The sequence below is a fragment of the Mustela nivalis genome (assembly GCF_964662115.1).
Source record: "Mustela nivalis genome assembly, chromosome: 8".
NCBI classification, from domain to species: domain Eukaryota; kingdom Metazoa; phylum Chordata; class Mammalia; order Carnivora; family Mustelidae; genus Mustela; species Mustela nivalis.
Genome location: NC_139027.1, coordinates 17910516 through 17932652, shown reverse-complemented (window position 1 = coordinate 17932652; position 22137 = coordinate 17910516). Strand labels below are relative to the sequence as shown.

Here is a 22137-nt window from a genome sequence, read left to right as displayed (position 1 = left end):
CACAATGTAAATATGATTAATTTTTTTTTTAATTCCCAAAGTGAGAGACATTTGGGATGGGCCTTTGAAATCTTCTGACAATTATACAAAAACAAAATATTCTCAAATTATCAATCATTGGAAGTAGCAGTCTTCAATTCCACTACTCTTGTTTTCAGAACAGATGAGTAAAACCTCAAAACCCAAGAACTAACCTTCCCAAGGATGGTTAACACCCAAGGAAATTAAGAGTCATGGGAGTTAACCAAGAACTAGAAGCCCAGAAAACCATGCACTGAGTCAGAATTTAAACTCAAGTAAAGGGCTGCCTGGGTGGCTCAGTTGGTTGAGTGACTGCCTTTGGCTCAGGTCATGGTCCTGGGGGTCCTGAAATAGAGTCCTTACATCAGGCTCCCCCTGCTTTGTGGGGAGCCTGCTTCTCCCTCTCTTTCTGCCTGCCATTCCCTCTGCCAGTGCTTGCTCTCTCTTGCCGTCAAATAAATGGATAAAATCTTTTTAAAAAATGATTTAGGGGTGCCTGTGTGGCTCAGTCGTCAAGTGTCTGCCTTCGGCTCAGGTCATGATCCCAGGGTTCTGGGATCGAGCTCCACATCAGGCTCCCTGCTTGGCGGGAAGCCTGCTTCTCCTCTCCCTCTGCTTGTGTTCCCTCTCTTGCTGTCTCTCTCTCTGTCAAATAAATGAGTGGAATCTTTAAAGTAATAAAAAAAAATTTTAATGATTTTTAAAAATTCATAAAAAGGGTGCCTGGGTGGCTCTGGTGGTTGGGTGTCTGCCTTGGTCTCGGGCTGTGATCTGCGGGTCCTGGGATTAAGCCCCACTTTGGGCTCCGGGCTGGGCAGGGAGTCTGCTTCTCCCTCTTCTTCTGTCTCTCCCCTGGTTTGTGCTCTGTCTGTCTCTCTCTCTCAAATGAATAAAATTGTTAAAAAAAAATTAAAATAAAAAAAATTTTTTTTAATTAAAAAAAAAAAACAAACAAAACCACATCTAGATTCATTTTCTTTGCTCTTTCTGTCCCAGAAAGTTGCTATTCATGGCAAATCTGTTGTTCTCAAAACCAATATGGGTACTGAATTAATATTCTAGACAAAAATATAAAAAACAATCTGAAAATGCTGGAGACTGACCAAAAGCAGAGAGAAACAAGAATGTAATCAACCCTCGGAAAAAGACCGTAACATTGGTAGAAGTTTTAAGTTTTTATGGACTTCTGTCTAAGAGCAGGCCTCCATCAGAGCTAAAGGTGTGAGCCCAAACTCGGAAACAAGTTTTACAGAATTCAAGAATTAGAAGACAGGGGGACCTGGCTAGTCAGTCAGAGGAGCATGCAACTCTTGATCTCAGGGTTGTGAATTTGAGCCCCATGTTGGGTGCAGAGATTACTAAAAAAAGATGGACTTTTAAAAAAAGAAGAAAAAAAAAAAAGAATTAGAAGACAGAGTTCAGGGCAATCATAGGAGCTGGAAAGTCAAAGGTGAAATACCTGAGATGAGAAAGCCGTAGAGCAGATGCCACCAATTTTACAAATTAACTAACCAAATTCCTGGCAGATCCTTGACCTATGTATGTACAAGGCAAACTCCTTTGGAAAACAGTCTGGCAGTTTCATTAAAAAGTTAAATTCGGGGCACCTGGATGGCTCAGTCATTTGCCTTCGGCTCACATCGTGATTCCAGGGTCCTGGGATGGAGCCCCATATCCAGCTCCCTGCTCAGTGGGAATCCTTCTCCATCTTCCACTACCCCTGCTTATATTCTTTCTCTTACCATCTCTCTCTCTCTGGGTCGAATAAATAAATAAAATATTTTTTTTAAAGTTAAATTCACTTATTACATGACCCAGTCATCCCACAACTAGATACCCAGGAGAAACGAAAGCATATGTCCATGTAAAGACATGTACATGAGTATTCCTAACAGCTTTATTTGTAATAGCCAAAAAAATGCAAATGACCCAAATTTCCATCAGCAGGATGGACAAACTAGGATATACAGCACTCAACCAAAAAAAAAGAAAAGAAAAGAAGGGAATGAGGTACTGATACATGCCACAACATGAATGAATTGCAAAATAATTATGGTGCGTGAAAGAAGCCAGATAAAGGGAATACATGCTGTTTAAGATGACATCTGTATAAAATTTTTTAAATGCTAAACAAATGTAGTGACAGAAAGCAAATCAGTGGTTGCCTTGAGGGCTGGCAGGGAGGGAAGGATGACAAAAGGGACACAGTAGAAGGAAACTTTGGGAACACTGAATATGTTCATTCTCTTGATTGTGGTGATAGTTTCACATGTGGGAACACGTCAAAATTGATCAAAATGTATACTTCAAATATATGCAGCTTACTGCATATCAGTTATAACTTAATGAAGTGGTTTAGAAAAAAATTACAATAGTTTTTAAAAACACAAAGTGTTAAAAGTGCTTCAGGACAAATTTTATACCTGCTATACGGAAAACGTAATCCTTTGCCTATGATTCCACCTTAAAAAGCAAGTAAATGAATAGCAAACGAAAGTTAGTAGAAGGAATGGAATAATAAAGAGAAGTTAAATATAAAACATAGGAAAAAATATTACGCACAAGCCACATCTCAGTACAACTACCCAAATACAAACTTCAAAATGCCATGCTACCGTTACCTCCATAAAAGAAAGTGGCTGTGGTTCAAACCATTCTTTCGATCTCTTGGGCTTGTGAAGCTTGTCAGTTAACTGATCATCACTGTCTAAATTTCTCATTGTGGTCACAAAAAACAGAGCCCCTAGGGAAACTAAAAAAAAAAAAAAAAAAAAAGCTTATTTAGTAATGAGAATTCACAGTCCTGCTTTCTCTTCTGCTTAATTAACAATCCTCGTGACCACGAAGGGTGTGGAACAGATTCTGAATTAGTAGACACCCACACTTTCCCTAGTAGGAGGCCTTCACCATCATTTTAGATCTTCAGAACCAGCCATGCTGACAGGGGAAGGGGCCTTATGGCGCTTTGCATGCCCCTTCAGCTCACTTCCAAGGCTCTGTGTCCTCAGAACAGCCTGGAATTACAAACCAGTCAGTAAGCAATCACATCCTGCCCCACCGTCTTTTAAGCAGGGGAGGTTCTCACAGGACTGACCCCAGCAACCCCCGGAATTCCAGGCTTTCCACGTCCTTCAACCACACAGCCAGTTCGAGCCGGCGTAGCAATTACCAGACAGGCCTCTAGGGGTCGCAGTGCAGTTTTCCTGACTCAGGACCGCGAACCCAGGGACTTCCAACTTACTGGCTACTGAAGCCCACGCGAGGGGCTTAGTAGAGAGGGAGGGGCTTTCACAAAAATTTGTGTCCTCAAGTTCTAGGACGCCCAAAGCAACCCCCCCCACACACACACACACCACCACCACCCCCCGCCCGCCGATCGTCACCTGAGGGGGATGTCATTAGGGCCTGCGCCCGCTGTAGACCTACAGGACCCATCACCCCGTCCCTTCCCTCCCATCCCGTCAACAACATTAGTGCCTGCTCCGCCCGGCCTGGCAGGAAAGCTGCCGACCATCCAGGTACCTCAGCTCCCTTCCCAAGCACGCGAGGGGTCCTGCCCCAAGGCCCACGGCCCCGCAGTGGTCGACTGCGACAGGAGAGTGCGCCCCCCAGGGCCTGCGGGCCCGTCAGCCTGGGCTCGTCGCCTCGGAATGACAGAACGTTCGAGTCCAGTGTTTAATTGACGTAGCCCCCCGCAGCCCCTGCGCCGCGACAGACGACAAGCTAGAACCCCACCAGCCACTACTGCGACCCCGAGCCCGGAGCAACTGCGCTGCCGAGCCCAGCCCCGCCGAGAAATAAGCGGGGTACCCGGGTTGGGGCGCTGGTGGGCGGGTCGGAGGTAGCGAACCACGCCGAAGCGCTTCTCGGTGACGGACAGATATTGCAGCCAATAGCTAGGCACGTCGCCTTTCCGTCCCGCCTTCCCCCGCGCCCGTTGACGGGCCGCCGCTCGGCTCGCCCGCCCTTGGCCCAGGGCCGCGCTGCTTTCCGAGTGCCGTCTTGCGTTCTGCTCACGCTGGACCATCGCCTTCCCCTAAGCACTCTGTGCGTCTTCCCAGCCAACACGACTGGACGTTAAACACCCCCCTCCCTCGCCTCCAGTCCTTCCTCAGGGACCCCCCGCCCACCCCTACCTCCGGCCCCGTGGCCTAAACCACTGCGCAGGGAGTGGCCGGAAAGGTCACTTGGCCTTATGTATCCCGTAAGGACTAGTATTTGTGGAGGTTGTCCTTACGAAGGAGGCCCAAATGCGGAAAAGGCCGCTTTAAACGCGTTAAATCCTCTGGATCAGTACCCATAGTTCGCGGGGATGCTGGTCAGGGGTAAGGACCTGCTGATCTCATCGACTCTTGTTAAATTAGATCCGTGGCTCTGCGTCCCGCAGGTGTTTGGGTTTGGGTTTGGGTTTATAATCTCGGGTGACTCTGGAGCAAACCATTGGTCAAACTCAATAACCTGCTGTATGAATTGCGATTTTCTAGGATTCTATTTTCCTCTTTGAATACTGGTGGCTATTACGTGATGGACCACCATTTTCCCTACTTCCAAAGTGCACGCGCTGAAAACTGTCTGAAGTGTCTAAGGAGACTTGTATTCGCAGGCCTTTCCAAAGGTAGCCAGAGTGAGTCGTTTCAACTGTAGTTCCCCTTTTCAGAGCGGAGGGAGCATGAGCCATCTGCAGAACTTACTGTTGGATACTCTGCTGGGAACAAAGCATGTTGACAGTGCAGCCCTCATCAAGCTCCAAGAACGAAGCTTGTGTGTAGCATCACCAGGATTTAGTGTAAGGAAAAGCAAGTTTGGGCATAAGCTTTTTTTTTTTTTTTTTTTAAGATTTTATTTATTTATTTATTTGACAGAAAGAGACACAGTGAGAGAGGGAACACAAGCAAGGGGAAGTGAGAGAGGGAGAAGCAGGCTCCAACCCAGGACCCTGGGATCATGACCAGAGCCGAAACGCAGATGCTTAATTAACCAACTGAGCCACCCAGGCACCCCAGGCATAAGCATTGTTACCAAAAGTTTTTTTGTAAAGAGCCATAGTAAACATTTTAGATTTCTGGGCCATATGGCCTGAGTCACAACTACACAACTACTATGCAGTTTGAGTGGGAAAACAGGCATACATAAAAGAATGGGTGTGACCACGTTCCAACAACTCCTTTTATTTATGAACACTGAAATTTGAATTTCATGCAACTTTTACATATCACAAAATATTATTCTATTGCCTTTTTTCCGATGACTTAAAAATGTAAAAACTATTCTTTGCTGGCAGGCCTACAAAAACAGAGAGTGGGCCAAAATTTGGCCAGCTTGCATAGTTTATCCACTCATACTCTATTTAACTTCTGCAGATGATGCCTCACGACATCCGAACACTTGTGAATGGATTCGCCAAGAACCCTTTGCAAACTAGAAGAGAAGGATTGTATTTCAAGGAAAAGGACTACAAATGTATCCGAGCTGATGACTATTCACTTTATGCTAAGAATGTGAGTGTTCACAATTTGAAGACAGCTAGGTAAAAAACCTTGAGAAAAGAATTTGATTTCCAATCTGCGGTGTCCCCTGATCCCATTTATAAAACAACCTAACTCCATTCCTGCAGTGACAGTGTCTGAGACAGCGGTCTAGTACTTAGGAAGACATGCATAAAATAAAGTAGGAACAGGGAGCCTACCTGAGAGACATTCATTCCCCAAATCTATCAACAGAAACTTGCCTGAAGTATCTCTTTTCACTACTCTATATTCTACATGCTCCTTTTAAAAAAGAATGATAACATTCTTATGCTTAACACCTCTCCTAGCTCTATTGCCTATAGGGAAATAAGAAGATAAAATTCACATTTACTCGATGGCCTATCTTGTGGGTTAAGCACACTTCATCTGCATTCTAAAGTAGCCTCATTTTACTGGAACAAGGAAACAGACCATTTGCAAGGTTAAGTAAGTCTTCTTTAGACATGCTGCAGGAAATGGAGGTGCTGGGATTCAAGCCCAGAGATGCCCAATTCCAAAATTTATTACTTTCTCATTTTTAAAAAATATTTTAGGGGTGCCTGGGTGGCTCAGTGGGTTAAAGCCTCTGCCTTCGGCTCGGGTCATGGTCCCAGGGTCCTGGGATCGAGCCCCGCATCGGGCTTCCTGCTCAGCAGAGAGCGGGCTTCTCCCTCTCCCTTTGCCTGCCATTCTGCCTACTTGTGTTCTTTCCCTATCTCTCTGTCAAATAAATAAATGAAATCTTTAAAAAAAAATTTATTTATTTGTCAGAGAGAGTCACACAGATAGCCAGTGAGCATGAGGAGGGAGAAGGAAAAGCAGACTCCTGCTGGACTCCCACTGAGCAGGAAGCCTGACACAGGGCTTGATCCCAGCACTCTGGGATCATGACCTGAGCTGAAGGCAGACGTGCCACCCAGGCGCCTCTGTTATATCAGTTGTTCTCACTGGGATGGGGTATATTCCAATCAGTGGAACTTTTTCAAAATACACATGCTGTTATTACAAGTCTGAAATTTTTTGAGCGGACAACTAAATTAGTGGGAAAAAAGTGAAGAGTCCAAAACTAGATATGAGTGTATGGAAGTAAAAAAATGGCACAAAATGTGACTGGAGTATAATTGCTAGTCCTGTGACTAGAACTGAAAGTAGGGCATTCTGTTTTACTCTTATCCAGGAAAACACTGGTGTGGTTGTTGTGAAGACCCATCTATATCTTCTGGTGGCAACTTACATTGAAGGCATGTATCCTAGTGTCTGTGTGGAAGCCACGGAGAAGCTGGGTAAGTTTGTCTCCGCACGCCTGTCTTTGTTTCCTATGACAAAGATCTGACTGCCAGTCACTGAGAGCCAATACAAACCACGCAGGGTCAAAGGGAGGGATTTATTGGAAGGATGCTGGGTTACTTACAGATTCACTGGAACAACGGAGTGGAACGGAGCCACAGTGAAAATGGACTCCAGGGACAGGAATACTGCTAGAATGCTTCTCTAACCTCTGTTTCTTTTTTTTTTTTTTTTTTTTAAGATTTTATTTATTTATTTGACAGACAGAGATCACAGGCAGAGAGAGAGGGAAGCAGGCTCCCTGCTGAGCAGAGAGCCTGATGCGGGCCTCGATCCCAGGACCCTGAGATCATGACCTGAGCCGAAGGCAGCGGCTTAACCCACTGAGCCACCCAGGCGCCCTCTAACCTCTGTTTCTAAGAGGGTCAGTTTTGTTCTGTCCTGGCTGGTATCATGGCCAAGCCTCACACTGTGCCTCTTAATCTCTTTTAAGACCCTGATTTGACAAGTCTTGGGTCATATAGTTTACCCCTTTATCAGTCATTCCACACTACCCCATCATCTATTAGCTGCTGGGGGGCTAAGGGTGAGTAAAGCAGCAGGGTGTAAAAAAAAAAAAAAAAAAAAAGTAAAACCAGAAATTTAGCTGCTGGGGGTCACTCTATGTAAAGGACCCTTTACAGGAAAAGAAATTACTGAGCCCTGCAGCTCCCTTGTTGAGGTCTACTGCATTCCCCTTCCATGTCTTTATGTCTTTGAATGAAGATCTAATGTAGGACTAACTGGAAAACTGTATCTGTGAAAGTTGAGTTTAATGATGATAAATTATATTTTAGATTTTTTAATGTAAACTTAAATTCCTAAAAAAAAAAAAAAATGCAGGAATTGCTTGAACACTCCTTTAAGATAGTAGAAGGCCCTACTTCTACTAGTGAGTAAAGCAGCTATTCTTTCATTCCTTCAAGAAATATTCAGTGACGATCTCCTATGGGTGCTACACTATCCTAATAAAGCAAGAAAATCGAAGCTGTAAACAGATAGAGTCTCTACCTTCCATGCCTCTATACATGCTGCCCTATCTGTAGTGTCCCTTTCTGTCCCTGCCCTTTCACATCCAGATGTCAAATTCTTTTTTTTTTTTTCTAAAGATTTTATTTATTTATTTGAGAGAGAAAAAAATGAGCAGCGGGGGAAGGGTGGAGGGAAAAGCAGACTCCTCGCTAAGCAGGGAATGAGATGTAGGACTCAGTCCCAGGACCCTGAGATCACAATCCCAGCCAAAAGCAAATGCTTGACCGACTGAGCCACCCAGGGGCCCTTAGTTATCAAATGCTTAACCATCATTGAAGATGCAAGTGAAATCTTCAGCTTCTCTCCACTATGCTACCTATTTTATGCATACCCTTATAACTAGAGTTCTTTTTTATTGTTAGAGCCATTAGAGTTGTTTGTTTACCTGGACTGTGAGCCCCTAGAAGATAAGAATTGTGTTTTAATCTCCTGTCTCTGGTACCTAAGAGTGTCTACTGTTGAATAGGCAATTAGTACATGTTTGATGAACAAATAAATGAGTGACCTCTGCCTAGCAGAATCAGGGAAGTCTCCAAAGAAATGAATCTTAAAAAATTAACTGAGAAGTTAAGTACCATCACAGAAAAAAATACACACATAAATGTATGTATGCACAGACCTTCCCAGGTGTTAACAGTTTCCTGGCATGGAATGTCATAAACCATGCTACATAGCTGGCAATAAGGTATTCTAAGAGTGAATAGGACAGAGCCTGGACAGGACACAACTTTGGAAGCATTTAATAGAAGGAGTGAACTCCATCCTGGGAGAAACAGGCAATTGCAATACCAAGGACCTTTTCTGAGCAAGTGTCCAAAGTTTGAGAGAGGTTCAGTTTCAATAGACTAGGGCTGGAGCAGGAAGACAAAATGGAGACCTGTAGAGTGGGGTTAATTATCTAATTAAAGGTATTCAGAAAATGAGGCTAGGAAAATGGGCAGTTAGGCTGTCAAAAGGCCAGAATCTGTCCTTTCAGCCTGGGCCCAGGGCTAATTCCCTAGGTCTCCTTTGGAGACCAGGGAACTTGTCTGACCACTGTAAGGTTGATTCTGTGGCTGGCAGTAAAGGTTGAGACTCCTGTTAGGACCACAAAAGGCTCCAAAGAGTGTGTACTGCTTAGAAGGAGATAGCTGGAATCATGCTACTAAAATCCCACTGCTCGGGAAGGGCTAGGCTGATCTTGGAAGGGCTAGGCTGCATTCTCATGAGGGATGGTTGAGGCTGAAACCTACTCAGGAGCCAGTTACTTGTCTCATTATTTCTGTTTCCTTCACTTGTTTTTCTCATAATTGTATTTCTGTCAAAACATTCTACATGATAATTATAGGCATTTTAAGAAAGAGAATTATGACTATTTAAAAATGTTTAATTGTGAAAGATTCTAGGAGATATATGTGTTTGAGAGCAGGGAGTGAGTCTTAACTATTCATTCATTCTTGTATCTCCAGAATCTAGCACATGGTAGTCACTCCCAATGTCTGTGGAATAAATATAATAAAGCACTTTGTGGTGATAATTTGTTGCTCACAAATAACCATCATGTTCTTTTCCTTTTCAGGAGAATATCTAAGAAGAAAAGGAAATTAAGTCACCAGAGGACTATGAAAGACAGCTCTCATTATTTTAAGAAATAGATCCTAAAGGGAAAAAAAAATCATGCTTTCTTTTGTGGTTGAAAACACTAGGAAGAAGATACGAAAGAGGAAGAAGTTAAGGGAGCAATTTTTCTTATTTCAAGAGATCTTCTTTTTTAAGTGGAATTCTTTATAAGCTATACTTGGTTGGTTTGTTTGTTTAAATGTTGGTCATTGACATGAGTATGAGAAACCTGCTATCTGCCCAGGGCATATCTGTTGAGAGACTCCTCCCTGAGGGTCTTGTGCTCCCATACATCTTGGTGGGTATGCCAAGAATGCAAGGCTCTAACAACTCTTCATCCAGGCCCTTTCTCTGGGCGATTTTGCAGGAAGCAACCTTGAACAAGGAGGTAATGCCTCCCTTCAGAACAAAGAGCAAACTTTCTTACTGCTTGCTATAAAAGAGGTAAGTTCCCTGAACTCAGAGCTGTAATGCCACTCATTACATATGTGACATCCACTGGTCCACACCACCCCTGTAGGACTTGGGGAGAAGGGCAACACAAAAGCCACACTTTGGGCCACAAGTCAAGGTATTTAACGGATGTTCCATGCTCCCCACCACCTACAGGCATTGGATTTTGTTGAACATGGGGAAGGCCTTTCAAAAGTCAACTCAAAAGAATTTTTAAAGAATCAACTCAAAAAGATTTTTTACTTCATCTTCTTGACTTCCTCTTAGTCCACATAACTTAGTATGGTTAAAGAATGCGACCTTCTCCAGAAAGGGTTCATCTCCTCTTGGTCACTTACTGGGTGATCAGGACAATAAGGGTAGGGAGCTATAGAGAAAATTTTCTATTTTGAAAATTCATTTCTGGGCATGATGCATCTTCCTTTCCCCTAACGCAACTCCAGACCAACCTGGTTGGTACACTCTCAGGTACTCCTGAGGAGAGAACAGCTTACACCCCTGGCATCAAGTCTTAGACCTCTTGCAGTTCTTCACATGATCAAGTGGCAAAGTACAATTTTCTGAATTCCAAACACATGCTGTCTGGGGCTCTCCATGTAGACTTGCCTATAGATTTTGGCATCAGTCCTCCCATGAATGGTTTCTCCTTGTAAATCAGCACATTGACATCATGTGGATTATATACTCAACTCTCCACATGCTGTCAAGCTGGGGTTATGAGCCTGCAAGGCAGAAGGTCTGACTCTAGGTAATGTCTAAAGTGCTAGAGGCCATCATGAAGCCTCTTGCTTGCTCACCAGCTCTTCCCGGACACATGCCCACTGCGCTGCTGGGATCCTCCTGGGGCCCTTTTTGTAAACCTCCTCAAGGCAAGTGTCTCACGGTCTAGAGCCCTTCTATGCAGATCTGTCCAATTAAGTTCTGAAATTCTCATCACAAAGTTCCAACTAGGTCCAGTTCTGAAGAGAGACCCACAAAAATGACCCTTTGATGGTAGCCAGAGTACTTGCAGAGGTTCCCAGGGACTGGATGATCTTCTGAAACATCGGGATCTCCAAATGAGGGAGATTTGTGTCCTGGTGGTCCAAAAAGACTTTTTAGAATGGGCACACAGGTGCAAATGGGTTTAAGTGATTAATTTTTTTCCCAGATCCTCAATTCCCATATGTACTTGCCACAACTGAGGAGTCGTCTCAGCTCTAGCTGCCCACCTGCCCACCTGCCCTCCCCAAGCTCCCTTCCCCCAGGATGCAAAAGAAAGGGGTAGGTACTCTCATCCAGCCCCAATCTTACTGTGATGCTTGGCCTGGATAGCAAAACTTGCAATGTGTGAGGGGAAGGAAAGTTCTAAGTATTTTTTAATGTTTTAATCCTCTGTTGTCAAAAATCACATCGTATGTGAGGGAGAGATTCACGAGAATAAAGTAAAGAGCATTAATGAGACATAATGAAAATCTTCGCATCATTCGTCTCAGAAAGTTCCTATGTCTTACCTATCTATATTTCTTAAAATTCAGAAGAAAAATGATTGGCATAAGACATGTATTAACAATGATTACTTGGATTAAGAAATGAGAAACCTTCTCTGATAGGAAGTAATTTTATTTGGCTGATTATTTAACAAGAGGACTGGCTTTGCCAATAAGAACGTCACAGAGGTTTTTCATAATTAATCTGCAGCTCCCAGATGTTAATGAAAATATATTTGAAGTATATGATGAGGTAGAAGGACTTGATTTTTAAAAATTGTCTTAGCCTCTGAGAAACAAACTGAGGGTTTTGGAGGGGAAGGGAGTAGAGGGATGAGTGAGCCTGGTGGTGGGTATTAAGGAAGGCACATATTGCAGGGAGCACTGAGTGTGGTGCATAAACAATGAATCTTGGAACACTGAAAAAATTAAAGTAATAGAGTTGGAAAAAATTTTAAAAATAAAAATTGTCTTAGCAAAACTATTGAAATTAACATTTTTACTTTCTGAATCCTTTGTGAGTATATCAATTTAAACAAGGTGTCTCTAAGTGAAAAAAAAAAGCAGCTATAATTGATAATCATTTGATAAATCCTCACAAAGTTTTGTTAGTATGACCCCAGATACCAAGACCCCGAATGACACGTACGGCTGTACAACAGATCCTTAACAGGTTGAGTAGTTTTCAAGTCTTTGCTTTCAACAAAATTGAAGAAAGACCTAATTAAGTTGCCAGCTCATAGATCACTGAAAATAATTTTCAATGATAGATCATTATATAGTTTTTAATCATATAACTTAGAGGTATTCAGAGACTTGGCTGACATTCCTATAATGAAATTTCTTTCCCATCTAATTTATGCAAATTACATTCCTCAGAGCTTGTCTATAAAAATGAAAAATAGGAATAAAATGAATGTTGATCCCAGTCTCATTCTAGCAATGAGGAATATTCACTACAGACATAATTACTTGGAAAAATTCAACCCCACCAATGGTCATTAAGAGCTATCTTTCCAATAAAATTTTACTTTCCATGTTCAATAATTATTAATATTTCAAATTATACTTAAAATATGAAAATTCAAAATAATGTTTTGATCACTTGTGGACTAAGAATATTGTAATGATAATAAAATACAGAAGAAACTGAACACTTAGAGCCCTGTGGTCACAGGAAATAACTTTTTAAATTACAATACACATTTTTGTTCCAGGTAAGAATGATCAATAAAGTATAATTTATAGCAATATATAATTCTATGAGAAAAGTAGAATGAAAATATGAGTACTAGAAGAAAAATTACATTTTAAAACTTCCAACTGTTAAAGAACTGTTTTGCACATTTTTACTGGATGATTATAAATATCAGACTGCTCTGAGGGGGTGCCTGGATGGCTCAGTTGGTTAAGTGTCTGCCTTCAGCTCGGGTCATGATCCCGGGGTCCTGGAACAGAGCCCCACATAGGGCTCCTTGCTCAGTGGAGAGCCTGCTTCTCCCTCTCCCTCTGCCAGCCACCACTCCGCCTCGTCTGTGCGTGCTCATGCATGCTCGAGCGCTCTCCCTCTCTCTCTCTCTCGATATCTCTATATCAAATGAATAAATAAAACCTTAAAAAAAAAAAAAAGGCAGAGCAGCAGGCAGAGAGAGACCAGGAAGCAGGCTCCCTGCTGAACAGAGAGCCCCACGCGGGGATGGGGTGGAGGGGGGACCCTGAGATCATGACCTGAGCCGAAGGCAGAGGCTGAAGTCCCTAAGGCACCCAGGCGCCCCTCAACTTTATTCTTTTTTAAGATTTTTTGTTTATTTTTTGAGAGAGAGAGCACAGAGGGAGAGGGAGCTCGATGCAGGGCTCCATCCCAAGATCTTGGGATGATGACCTGAGCCAAAGGCTGATGCTTAACCGACTGAGTCACCCAGGTGCCCTGAGAGAAAGGAAATTGCTAAAGGAATTTTTATATGTTAAAGTAGACTTACAGGATGGGGGTGGGGGTGGGGGCTAGGATTGTCTTTTGCCCTTAGCCAAGTATTAACAGGGAGGCAGCTGAGTCCCTAGAGGAATGTCACTCTGCCTGTTTCAAAGACTGGTCAATGAGCTATAGGTAGTAGGGAAATGTAATCATCTTCTGCCTTTGTTTCCCACATCAGTGTGCAGTCCAGAGCTGACAGCCAAGAAAGAATTGTTGAGACACCTTTTGTGCAAAATGGTGGTTTTAGGCCCATGGGCAGAAAGAGCTGCTGTTCCTGGGGTTGTGAGGGGTGGCTGATTATATACTTGGGAGTCGGGGGAGGGAAGGAAAAAAGAGGTTTTCAAAAGAACTTTCATATTCAAGAGGACCTACAAGCCCCTGGAGGCCTTGCCATGGTCAAGTTAAGGTTGTTTTATCCTCTGGCAAGGCAATGACATCAACATAATTGGAAGTTGGGGCACCTGAGTGGCTCAGTTCATTATGTGGCTGACTTCAGCTGGGGACGTGGTCCTAGGGTCCTGGGATCGAGTTCCACATCTGGCTCCAGGCTCAGTGGAGAGCCTGCTTCTTCCTCCCCCTCTGCCTGCTGCTCTCCCTGCTTGTACTCTCCCTCTCTGTTAAATAAATAAAATCTTTAAATTAAAAAAAAAGAAAGAAAGAAAAAAGATAGTTGGAAGTTTCCCGGAGGAATGTCACACAGATCCCACCCAGGAGTGGTGGTTTCAGGGTGTCAGCTTGTGCTTTGTCCTCGGCCAGCCTTCTGCTCCCTCAGCACCAGGACATGTGAATTTGATTCCTGGCTTGGCACTCACTAGCTATGTGCCCCTTGAAATCAAATTAATCTTTCTACATCTCAGTTGCTTTTCAGCTGAGTTTTATGAAGACCAAATGAGAATACATGTAAAGACGTAGTAAATTATAAGACACTTAAAAAAAAAAGTTACTTATTTTATACAAGCACACATTTGTGTGGACCCATTGCTTCTTAACTGGGGACAATTTTGCGCGCCCCCCCTCCATGCCTGGAGGCACTTTTTCGTCCAGACTGGATGGGGCGCTAGTGCTATTAGTGGGTGGAGAGCAGGAATGCTGTTAAACACTGCACAATGCACACGACAGGCTTTCAGAATTAAGAATTATCTAGTCCCAAGTGTCAATAGTGGGGCGCCTGGGTGGCTCAGTGGGTTAAGCATGTGCCTTCGGCTCAGGTCACGTTCTCAGGGTCCTGGGATCGAGCTCCACATCCGTGCTCCCTGCTCAGCGGGGAGTCCGCATCTCCCTGTCGCTGCCCCTACCCCTGCACATGCTCTCTCTCAAGTAAATAAATAAAACTCTTAAAATTTTTTATTTTATTTATTTATTTTTTAAATTTATTTGACAGAGAGAAATCTCAAGTAGGCAGAGAGGCAGGCAGAGAGAGAGGAGGAAGCAGGCTCCCTGCTGAGCAGAGAAGCCCGATGCGGGACTCGATCCAAGGACCCCGAGATCATGACCTGAGCCGAAGGCAGCGGCTTAACCCACTGAGCCACCCAGGTGCCCCTTAAAAATTTTTTTTAATGTTTTTTAATCCCAAAGTGTCAACAGTGCCAAACCTGAGAAACCCCGCTGTAGCCTATTCATACAGCCTTAACGTAAAGTCAGACTGCCTCACTGGGCAGCAGCTTCCAGGTGCCGCTCCCTCATCCCCGGGAGTTAGAGCCGGAGAGGTCAGGATTCCTGGCAGCGCTCACCTTCCCCCTTTCTCCTAGTCCTCCTCTCTTTCCTCGCAGCAGCACCCTGCTTGCCGACCCATACTTAGGATACCAGCCTTACGACACCAGGAGCTAAAGGCCTGGCCTGGCTGGAAAAACCGATCGCCGGCCCAGAGTCCGAGTCCAGTTCCCGAGAAGTCCTTTCTTCTCGCAGCAGGGGCTGGACCATCTGCCAACGGGAAGAAAGATTCGTTTCCCCAGGCTTTAAAAAAAGGAAGGAAAGAAAGAAAAGAAAGAAAGAAAGGAAGAAAGAAAGAACAGAACTTGATTCGCTGCCACTAACTTTGCATCTTCAAAGGGGAAGGAGCCGAAGGAAGAGGAGGGTAGGCTCGGGTCAGTCCCACCCCCGGTACTGCCCACAGTGCTTCGCGCTCGCCGCCGAGGCCGTGCTGGGCCCCGAAGTTCCTTCGCGGGGACCCGCCGGCGGGGAGCGCAGGACCGCGCCGAGCCGCGGGGAGCAGCGCAGAGCCGGGCTCCAGTAAGTCTCCAGAAACTCACACCCGGACCCATGGGGCGGGGGGCGGGGGTGGGAGGAGTGTTCCCGCTCAAAGGCAGCGCAGTTTGCCTCACGCTCTGGGACGGTGTCCCCACTTCCCCCAGTCCTAACTTGAGTCCTCTGCGAGGGATCCGTCTGGAGGCTGCGCGGACCTCGCGGGAAAGGAGGGTGGGGAGCGGCGAGGGTCAGACCTCGTGGAGACCGAAGGGGAAGCCGCTGGCCGGCAGGGGGCGCTGCGCTCCGCAAAGGGCCTCGGACTCCGTTCCTTGCTTCTAAGGTGTCCTCAGAGAACATGCTAGCTGTGCACTTCGACAAGCCCGGAGGACCAGAAAACCTTTACCTGAAGGAGGTGGCCAAGCCCTGCCCAGCAGAGGGTGAAGTCCTCCTGAAGGTGGCGGCCAGTGCCCTAAACCGGGCCGACTTACTCCAGGTGCCCAGGGGTCAGGCAGTGGCTGGGGCAGGGTGGGATTCCAGGGTCTTCCATAAACATTTACCAGACAGATGAAGGAATGACCTAGGGCATTGCCTGTAACATTCATCAGGATGTGTCTGCAGAATGTGTGCTGGGGGTTCTACGACAGTATACAGGCATGTTTACAAAGCAGCATCTAGGCTGTGTTAATCCATCATCTGCTCAGGCTAACAGATAAGGAGATGGGAACTGCTCTTTGTTGAGGGGATTGTGTGTTGGGCCTTGCTCTGTCTCCATTTCACTCCTCTAGCAACCCTGCTTACCATCCGCATTATACAGATCAACAGAGTCAGAGGTTAAGCAGTGTACCCAAGGCCACGACAGCAGTAATCTGGGCAGCTGTAATTCAAATCTAGGGCTTTGTGGATCCAAAGTCTGCACTCTTTCTGCTTGTCGGATCCAGGAGCTGTAGGGTCCCGGGAGCTGGCCAGGGACTATACTCTAGGAATCTTTTTTCCTGCTGTTTGAAACGCTAAACTGAGCCAGCTGCATTGATTGGGGTAACAGAAGTGTGCCAGAATCACCTGGGGGCACTTTTCTTTCTTAAAGATTTTATTTTTGTTTATTTATTAGAGAGAGCGCTCGCACAAGCAAGGGGAGCAGCAGAGGGAAGGCAGAAGTCCAACCGACTGAGCCACCCAGACACCCCTGGGGCACTTTTCAAAAATAAACATGACCACAACGCAGGCATGTATACCTTGACAAAGCTCCTCAAATGGTTCTAGTACACACTCTTAGTTCAGCCCCTCTGCTCTGAGGCCTCCAGTTGGAGGCTTCTGAGGATTGCAATGCGTGAGGACAGAGCTGGCACTTACGAGAACAATCATTTAGGAGTCCATGGTTTTTGCTGGTGGGCACCATCATGGAACCCAGATCTGGCTCTGGTCCTGGGCTACACTTGACTTCCCTGTGTCAATGGCTCAGCCCTTGATCTGTGGGAAATGGGGTTAAATGGAGTTAATGGGGCTTCCGGGGGGGAAAAAAATTAAAAAATAAAAGGGGGGGCATTCCATGGTTTTGTTCCTAAGTCTTGCTACTAATTTACTAATTTACTTTCAGACTTTGGACAAGGCATTTCCCTTTACAGGTCTGTTTCTCCATTTGTAAAACAAGGCGTTCGGATAAATAGCTAAGGACCCTACCAGTTCTGACATCCAGTGATTATATGACCTACAGTATCTTGCTTGAATTAACTTTTCTTGTCTCTTTTCCTGACTTACAAAACCTATCTTTATCCTGATCTTTTTAAGAAAAAGAAGGGCTTTTGGAAGAGGCCCAGGGATGGTAATGCACGCATTCCTGACCATGCTTCTCACTTAGCTCACTCCTCTTTCTGCAGAGACAAGGCCAGTATGCCCCACCCCCAGGAGCCAGCAGCATTTTGGGACTGGAGGCATCTGGACACATAGCAGAGCTGGGGCCTGCCTGCCAGGGGCACTGGAAAATTGGGGACCCAGCCATGGTTCTGCTGCCTGGTGGGGGACAGGCTCAGTATGTCACTGCCCCTGAAGAGTTCCTGATGCCCATCCCAGCAGGAATGACCCTGTCCCAGGCTGCAGCCATTCCAGAGGCCTGGCTTACTGCCTTCCAGCTGTTACATCTTGTGGGTGAGGAGGCCCCCCCATGCTCACCCTATACAGTGTGGTTCCGTTACTTGATGACTCAGCCACCTGAAAACCCAGCAGTCTTCTGGGGGTGGCTTTGACCTGGCCACTATGCCACACCCAACAGCTCACCCTGATGTACTATCAATAGTATGAGGTCCTCATACCATGTTACCAATGACCTGATGTTGAGGCTGAAAATCAAGGTTAGCAGATGGAAAGCCTAGAAAGCACTGGATAGAAGGTCTGTGCCCATCTTCACACTGTAGGCCCACCAGTAGTCTCAGCAGCTCAAAGTCTCGCTGAGCTTCTCTCTGTGAGCCCTAGTGGGTAGAAGGGGCCAGTCAGTCTTTTATTCCTCCTCAGTCCCACTGAAGTCAGTCAAGAGATGATGGAGCCAGCCTAAGATCTGGTCCCTGTTGTCAGGGAATAGAGTAAACTGGGAAGACGAGGCATGTACAGAAATTAGACAACCACAGAGTTCAGAAGATGGCCTTGTCTCAAGATGGGAGTGGGAGGGAGAGAGGCACCTGGGTGGCTCATTCAGTTAAGCATCTGCCTTCAGCTCGGTTTATGATCCCAGGGTCCTGGGATCAAGGCCTGCATCGGGCTCCCTGCTCAGCGGGGAGTCTGCTTGTCCCTCTCCCTCTGCTCCTCCCTCCAGGGCCTGCTCGCTCTCTGTCAAATGAAAAAATGAAATCTTAAAAAAAACAAAACTCAAGATGGGAATAGTTAGTGTGGGCACAGGTGATAAGAGAGGGCTTTCTGGAAGAGAAGGACTTGAAGGGTGGGTAAAGTTGAGATGTGATAGAAGGCAAGCCTTGGTGGCTTAAGGCAGTGACCTGGTGAAATCAGCTACTCCACTCAGAGTGAAGGATGATTATCATCTGTGAAAGACGACACTAGGACTGGGTTTCAGTGGCCTTGAATGGCACATTGCCAGAACCTGATGCAAGAGCCACCTGAGAACCACTTTATATTTTGAGAAGAAAGTGACATAATGAAAGCTTCATTTAAGTAAGAGGATCCTGATGGTTGTGTATGGTGACAGGATCGTTGAGACCAGTTGGAGACCAGTTTCAGACTGAAGGGGAACGGGCTTCAGGTGGTGACAGTGGGAATGGTACACATTTTTTTTTTAAAGATTTTATTTATTCATTTGACAGACAGAGATCACAAGTAGGCAGAGAGGCAGGCAGAGAGAGAGGAAGGGAAGCAGGCTCCCTGCTGAGCAGAGAGCCCAGCTCGGGGCTCCATCCCAGGACCCTGAGATCATGACCTGAGCCGAAGGCAGAGGCTTTAACCCACTGAGCCACAGAGGTGCCCCAATGGTACATATTCTTATCTATTAAGGTACATGTCAGAGATGCGCATCTCGGGATCATTTCTTAAGTAAAACAGATTGTGGATGTGACTGCTAACAACTTTATTTCAAAAGGTTTTCTTCCACTTTGATAAGAGTCAGTAAAACAAAAAAGAGCTGTCATCGTGTTCTCTTAAGAGACCAAGAAACTGGGCATTTGGTGGGCCAGGGCCAGGGGCATGTGGTAGAATATGCCTGCGTGGGGCACGTGTAGCACTTGTAAAGAGAATGGTTCCTGTACTTTGTGCCGCAGGAAACGTTCAGGCTGGAGAGACTGTGCTAATCCATGCAGGATCAAGTGGTGTGGGCACGGCTGCCATCCAACTCGCCCGCATGGCTGGAGCTATTCCTCTAGTCACAGCTGGCTCCCAGCACAAGCTTCAGATAGCAGAAAAGCTTGGAGCAGCAGCCGGATTCAATTACAAAGAAGAGGATTTTTCTGAAGCAACACTGAAATTCACCAAAGGTAAGCAGTAGCTCCTGTAGCCCAACAGGAATTTCAGAGATGGTTCAGTCAAGTCCTCACCAGCCTGAAGTTTGCCAGTGCTCTGCTAAATACACAGCAGCTACCCAGCCAAATTCTAGCATTCAGGTGTTTGGCCTCTGGAGACAGGCAGGCAGTGTTAGGACTAAAATGTTTCTGTGTGCATTCTCGTAAGGGATAGCATTCTGTGTGCATTCTCGTAAGGGATAGCATTCATAGCTTTCTAGAAACCGGATGAGTCCGAGAGAGTTGGACTAGAATTAGCCAGGAGCCATTCTTCAGAGTCACTCTGCAATGAGTTAACAGGAGCTTGGTGTGGTCAGAGTAGGGTTAGGATGATAGCTCTCTAAAGAGGTGAGCCTCTGTATTCCCAAGCCAAATGTGTCTGTTTTTGGCTTATCCCTTTCCATTTTTCACATGAGTTAAAAAGGAAACGTGAAACGAATACTTGTAAAACTACGATTCAGATAACCCAGTGCAGACATTTCATAATTTAGATGCAAACCTGCCTGTCCTGTAGACTGGGCAGACCTCCCCTGTTCTGTTCTCATCTGTGCCTGGGTGACTGTGAGTTTTGTACTTAAGGGGGATCAAGAGAGATAAGCCAGGTCATGGTGTTGCCCCATTTCCCTCTTGCTGTGGCTAGGAATCATAAAACATGAATTACAGCACACATGTATGATAAAGTTCAGTTACCTAAACTCCATATACAACAGTGTTTCTATGAGTAGTGTTTCTAGTTCCAAGCTACAGATTTACCAATCCCACCTGTGTATATACCCATATATTCACAAATATACTATGGAATCTTACTTTGCACAAAGCCTTCTGTGTCTGAGGAGCATTACAAATCTGTGTTTCCTGTGAAAGGTGCTGGAGTCAACCTTATTCTAGACTGCATAGGTGGATCCTACTGGGAGAAAAACGTCAACTGCCTGGCTCTAGATGGTCGCTGGATTCTCTACGGTCTGATGGGAGGAACTGACGTCAGTGGACCTCTATTTTCAAAGCTACTTTTTAAACGAGGAAGTCTGATCACCACTCTGCTGAGGTCTAGGGACAAAAAGGTGAATGATGAGTGAGAAGATAACGTGATGTAATTATTACCCACAAAAGTGTGGTGCGTTTATGTAGCTCCAAGAAAGGAAGATCTGACACATCTTCTATGAGAGCACCTATGTAGAAACCTGCCCCCTCCCATGGATAAATAAGTAACCATTTTCACAGAACTAATTAAAAGTAGTCAACAGAAAGTCTCAACATCTTGGAACGTAGGGAACATTTCACCTGTTATTTAAAATTTTCTAACAGAATGAACAAAGCGTTGACAGTATTAGGAAATACATTTCTAATAGTGCCAAGATGTTGTCTTCAAAGGAAAACTCTTCTCGGTGTGATAAGAAAGGTGAATAAGGTTAGTTAAGGTTCTGCCTTCAATAGATTATGTTATTGAAATCTTCTCTATGTGGGACTCCAGCAGGTGCCAGACTGGGGAATGTTTTCCCACTGAGTATTTCACACCTGTGGTATAGTAGAGCTTAAACATCCCTTTTGAACTGAGCCAACAGAAATCCTGTCTGTGGTCACCACCTGCTTTAAACCTTTAAGAACAGTCGTGTTGTCAGTGCCACTAATATCTTAGTACAGGATTCAGGCTTTTTCCCTGGTACAGAAGAGATTTCACATTTGGGGGCATGCACATACATGCTGGCAGTGAAGGGGGTGGGTATGCTCTGTGCATCTTCAGGTGTGTACACATTTCAGAGAGAGCACAGAGGCTACTAAGAGGATGGGGAGCGGCAAGGTAAAGTCTTTGTCTAGGCTGATGTCTTCTTTTCCTTATCTTAAGTACAAGCAAAGGCTGGTGGAGGCTTTCACAGAACAAGTCCTACCCCACTTCTCCACGGAGAGTCCCCAACGTCTACTGCCCGTGTTGGACAGAGTCTACCCCGTGACTGCCATCCAAGAGGCCCATGCATACATGGAGAGTAACAAGAACGTGGGCAAAATCGTCCTGGAACTGCCGCAGTGAAGGACAAGTTTCCCAGGACAAACTGGAGAAAGTCCATAGGACGCAGGAAAGAGATCGGGTGCCACTCCACGCCGCCCTGTAACCTCCTGGCCCTCCCCTGGTCTCGCCTACGGATTCGTGTAAAAACAATCGAATGAAATAAAGAGTAGATTTGAAGGGTTGCCCTCTCACTGCGGCGGCCCCAGACCGCGGCCTGGGCCGCCGCGGCGCGGGTGGGGTGGGAGGCGCGACCGCAGTTGTCGCAGGGATTACAGCAAAGGCCGGGGCAGTGGGTGCGCAACTCTGGCTGGTCCGGGGCCGGGGCTCCCGGATACCGAACGAACAGCGTCAGCCACCATACAACGTGCCACAACCCCCGAAAGCCTCTCTGCGCAGCGCCAGCAGCCCGGGCCCACCCACCAGCCCTACATCCCCGCCCCGCGCGCCTCATCGAGGCCGGTCCCACGTCAGGACCCACCCTATCCCCCCGCAACTCACCTGGGAGCGGCCCCACCTCGTCCGGCTCTCCTAGGCCCCGCCCCTCTGGCCGGATCCTCCGCTCAGGACCGCCTCGACA

At 45.8% G+C, this 22137-nt stretch overlaps 3 protein-coding genes across 9 annotated transcripts in view; 2 read left to right on the top strand and 1 right to left on the bottom strand.

Moving 5' to 3' along the window:
• The window catches only part of FAM228B (family with sequence similarity 228 member B), a 45239-nt gene extending 23106 nt beyond the window's left edge, over window positions 1-22133 (bottom strand). Inside the window, exons 1-2 of one of the 2 annotated variants that reach the window (XM_082745138.1) lie at window positions 22059-22133; window positions 2643-2773 (exon numbers count right to left, since the gene is read on the bottom strand). In XM_082745138.1, the coding sequence (XP_082601264.1) occupies window positions 2643-2741 (99 nt within the window). In that variant the 5' untranslated portion in view covers window positions 2742-2773; window positions 22059-22133. Of the gene's footprint in view, window positions 1-2642; window positions 2774-3543; window positions 3689-22058 lie in introns of those variants that run through there. The other variant, XM_082745137.1, reaches the window with a different exon arrangement.
• Window positions 3744-9677, top strand: PFN4 (profilin family member 4). 5 transcript variants are annotated; one of them, XM_082745237.1, is made up of 5 exons: window positions 3744-3827; window positions 4679-4807; window positions 5382-5519; window positions 6706-6811; window positions 9445-9677. In XM_082745237.1, the coding sequence occupies exons 2-5, from the start codon at window positions 4691-4693 to the stop codon at window positions 9471-9473; spliced, it is 390 nt and encodes a 129-aa protein (XP_082601363.1). In that variant the 5' UTR covers window positions 3744-3827; window positions 4679-4690; the 3' UTR covers window positions 9474-9677. The 5 variants fall into 5 exon arrangements, with proteins under 5 accessions (XP_082601363.1, XP_082601365.1, XP_082601362.1 ...); XM_082745239.1 differs by having other exon boundaries at window positions 3778-3862; XM_082745236.1 differs by lacking the exon at window positions 3744-3827 and adding an exon at window positions 3833-3921.
• Window positions 14870-21737, top strand: TP53I3 (tumor protein p53 inducible protein 3). Of its 2 annotated transcripts, XM_082745186.1 has the most exons (7): window positions 14870-15608; window positions 15904-16056; window positions 16672-16785; window positions 17438-17705; window positions 19319-19531; window positions 20420-20616; window positions 21399-21737. In XM_082745186.1, the coding sequence occupies exons 3-7, from the start codon at window positions 16771-16773 to the stop codon at window positions 21579-21581; spliced, it is 876 nt and encodes a 291-aa protein (XP_082601312.1). In that variant the 5' UTR covers window positions 14870-15608; window positions 15904-16056; window positions 16672-16770; the 3' UTR covers window positions 21582-21737. The 2 variants fall into 2 exon arrangements, with proteins under 2 accessions (XP_082601312.1, XP_082601311.1); XM_082745185.1 differs by lacking the exon at window positions 16672-16785 and having other exon boundaries at window positions 14883-15608.
• Window positions 22134-22137: the final 4 nt, after the last annotated feature.

Excerpts from the sequence above, each read along its gene's own strand:
- PFN4 (XM_082745237.1), top strand. The coding sequence starts at position 4,691 with ATGAGCCATCTGCAGAACTTACTGTTGGATACTCTGCTGGGAACAAAG. Across the intron at positions 4,808-5,381 it reads TAGCATCACCAGGATTTAGT|ATGATGCCTCACGACATCCG; the intron begins GTAAGGAAAAGC and ends TAACTTCTGCAG. Across the intron at positions 6,812-9,444 it reads GGAAGCCACGGAGAAGCTGG|GAGAATATCTAAGAAGAAAA; the intron begins GTAAGTTTGTCT and ends TTTCCTTTTCAG.
- TP53I3 (XM_082745185.1), top strand. The coding sequence starts at position 15,919 with ATGCTAGCTGTGCACTTCGACAAGCCCGGAGGACCAGAAAACCTTTAC. Across the intron at positions 16,057-17,437 it reads ACCGGGCCGACTTACTCCAG|AGACAAGGCCAGTATGCCCC; the intron begins GTGCCCAGGGGT and ends CTCTTTCTGCAG. Across the intron at positions 20,617-21,398 it reads TGAGGTCTAGGGACAAAAAG|TACAAGCAAAGGCTGGTGGA; the intron begins GTGAATGATGAG and ends CCTTATCTTAAG.